A 1,322-nucleotide genomic window follows, 5' to 3' on the forward strand; every position below is an offset into this window, starting at 1 on the left:
GGCAAACATTGGGATGGATCATCATCTTAGAAAAGCAGCAGACACACATTGACTGATTACCTTGAAAATTTTCTCCTCCCCGTGCACGAGTTTTGCCTTAATTAAATACAGGAAAATGCTGACGTTAATATGAACTATTAAGAAAAAACGAGCAAACTTGACTTCTGTTCATACTGAACACAATGAACAACCATCGCGAAGAAGCTGCAACAAGCATAGTTAGCAATTAGCATCTTCAATTGTCAACAACCAGATGATCACATACCAATTACGATGACTTTTATCATTACTCTCCCTTCGCTATTCAACTAGACTCTTCTTGCCTACAGTCTCCTTTTCCTCCTTTACAATTGACTGCTCGTATTCCCAAATCTAACCGGTTTAGAAAAGTATGAGTTCTGAGAGTTTCAAACTACAAAGTGCCTTAGATACCCCGAGTCAATCACAAGTACATTTCACAATTAATATATCACTGCTCGCTTCATTATTCAACAGACACCAAAACAAGTCGTCTAATCTTCAGCAACAATAGAGGACCACGTCCAGAATATCCAAAGCATTTTAAGTGCTACACAGAATTTAATGTCACAAAAAGGTTTTTACCCCTATTCAGATAAGTCGATGCCCTGCACCCAACGAGCTTAGGTCCAACAGGATATACATATGGCAAAACTGAGGTACAACAGTTACTACCTTAGCATTAAAAAAGTTCCTCATGCATGTCTAGAAGCGTCATCATGCAACTGTGTGGATCTTATATTGGGCTCCTCCTGACCAAAAAAAAAAAAAAATTACAAGAGGAGGAGGAAAAGTAAGTATCTCATACATACAGTAGATATTAGATATCCCACAATATTTTCATGACATTTTTCTAGCACTGACCCGAATGCCATATGTGAAACTTGAAGCACGGAGGAAGTCCATCTGCCCCTGCAAGCACAGATGCTAAATGTAATTCCAAGTTCAGGTTATATAAGCAAAAACATTGAGAACAAGAAAAAACACATACCAGCCCATGTATGGTTGGCTGACTTCCATAATAGCTGTCATGCGAAGGTGCTATAGAATTTAACTGTCCCTGCAGAATAAAACCAGAATGAATACAATTTATACTTTATACCTTCAACAGCAATCCTAATGTAAACCAGTTATAATGACAATGACATACTAGCCCCTGAATGGTCTGCTGGCTTGCATAGTAATTTTCTCGAGTAGGAGCCATTAAGTTCAGCTGTACCTGCCGAAAAGACAATCTACCAACTTAGAAAAGCACAACTACCATTCTACTAACACATACCAAAGCACATTATATTTATATCATA

General features: G+C 38.0%; 1 protein-coding gene across 1 annotated transcript; it reads right to left on the reverse strand.

The window, feature by feature from the left end:
• Positions 1 to 405: 405 nt before the first annotated feature.
• Positions 406 to 1,240, reverse strand: LOC113755884 (protein FAR-RED ELONGATED HYPOCOTYL 3-like). The gene is made up of 4 exons (XM_027299748.1): positions 1,169 to 1,240; positions 1,010 to 1,078; positions 883 to 930; positions 406 to 770 (listed from the first exon to the last, which is right to left on the reverse strand). Exons 1-4 carry the CDS (start codon positions 1,220 to 1,222, stop codon positions 714 to 716), a joined length of 228 nt encoding a protein of 75 aa, XP_027155549.1. The 5' UTR covers positions 1,223 to 1,240; the 3' UTR covers positions 406 to 713.
• Positions 1,241 to 1,322: the final 82 nt, after the last annotated feature.

The sequence above is a fragment of the Coffea eugenioides genome, unplaced genomic scaffold (genome assembly GCF_003713205.1).
Source record: "Coffea eugenioides isolate CCC68of unplaced genomic scaffold, Ceug_1.0 ScVebR1_180;HRSCAF=731, whole genome shotgun sequence".
NCBI lineage: Eukaryota > Viridiplantae > Streptophyta > Magnoliopsida > Gentianales > Rubiaceae > Coffea > Coffea eugenioides.

Bases quoted from the DNA above. Each gene is read 5' to 3' on its own strand.
- LOC113755884 (XM_027299748.1), bottom strand. From the start codon at position 1,222: ATGGCTCCTACTCGAGAAAATTACTATGCAAGCCAGCAGACCATTCAG. The intron at 931-1,009 runs GTATGTGTTTTT...CTGTGCTTGCAG, and splicing joins AGCCAACCATACATGGGCTG to GGGCAGATGGACTTCCTCCG. The intron at 771-882 runs GTCAGTGCTAGA...TTTTTTGGTCAG, and splicing joins GTTTCACATATGGCATTCGG to GAGGAGCCCAATATAAGATC.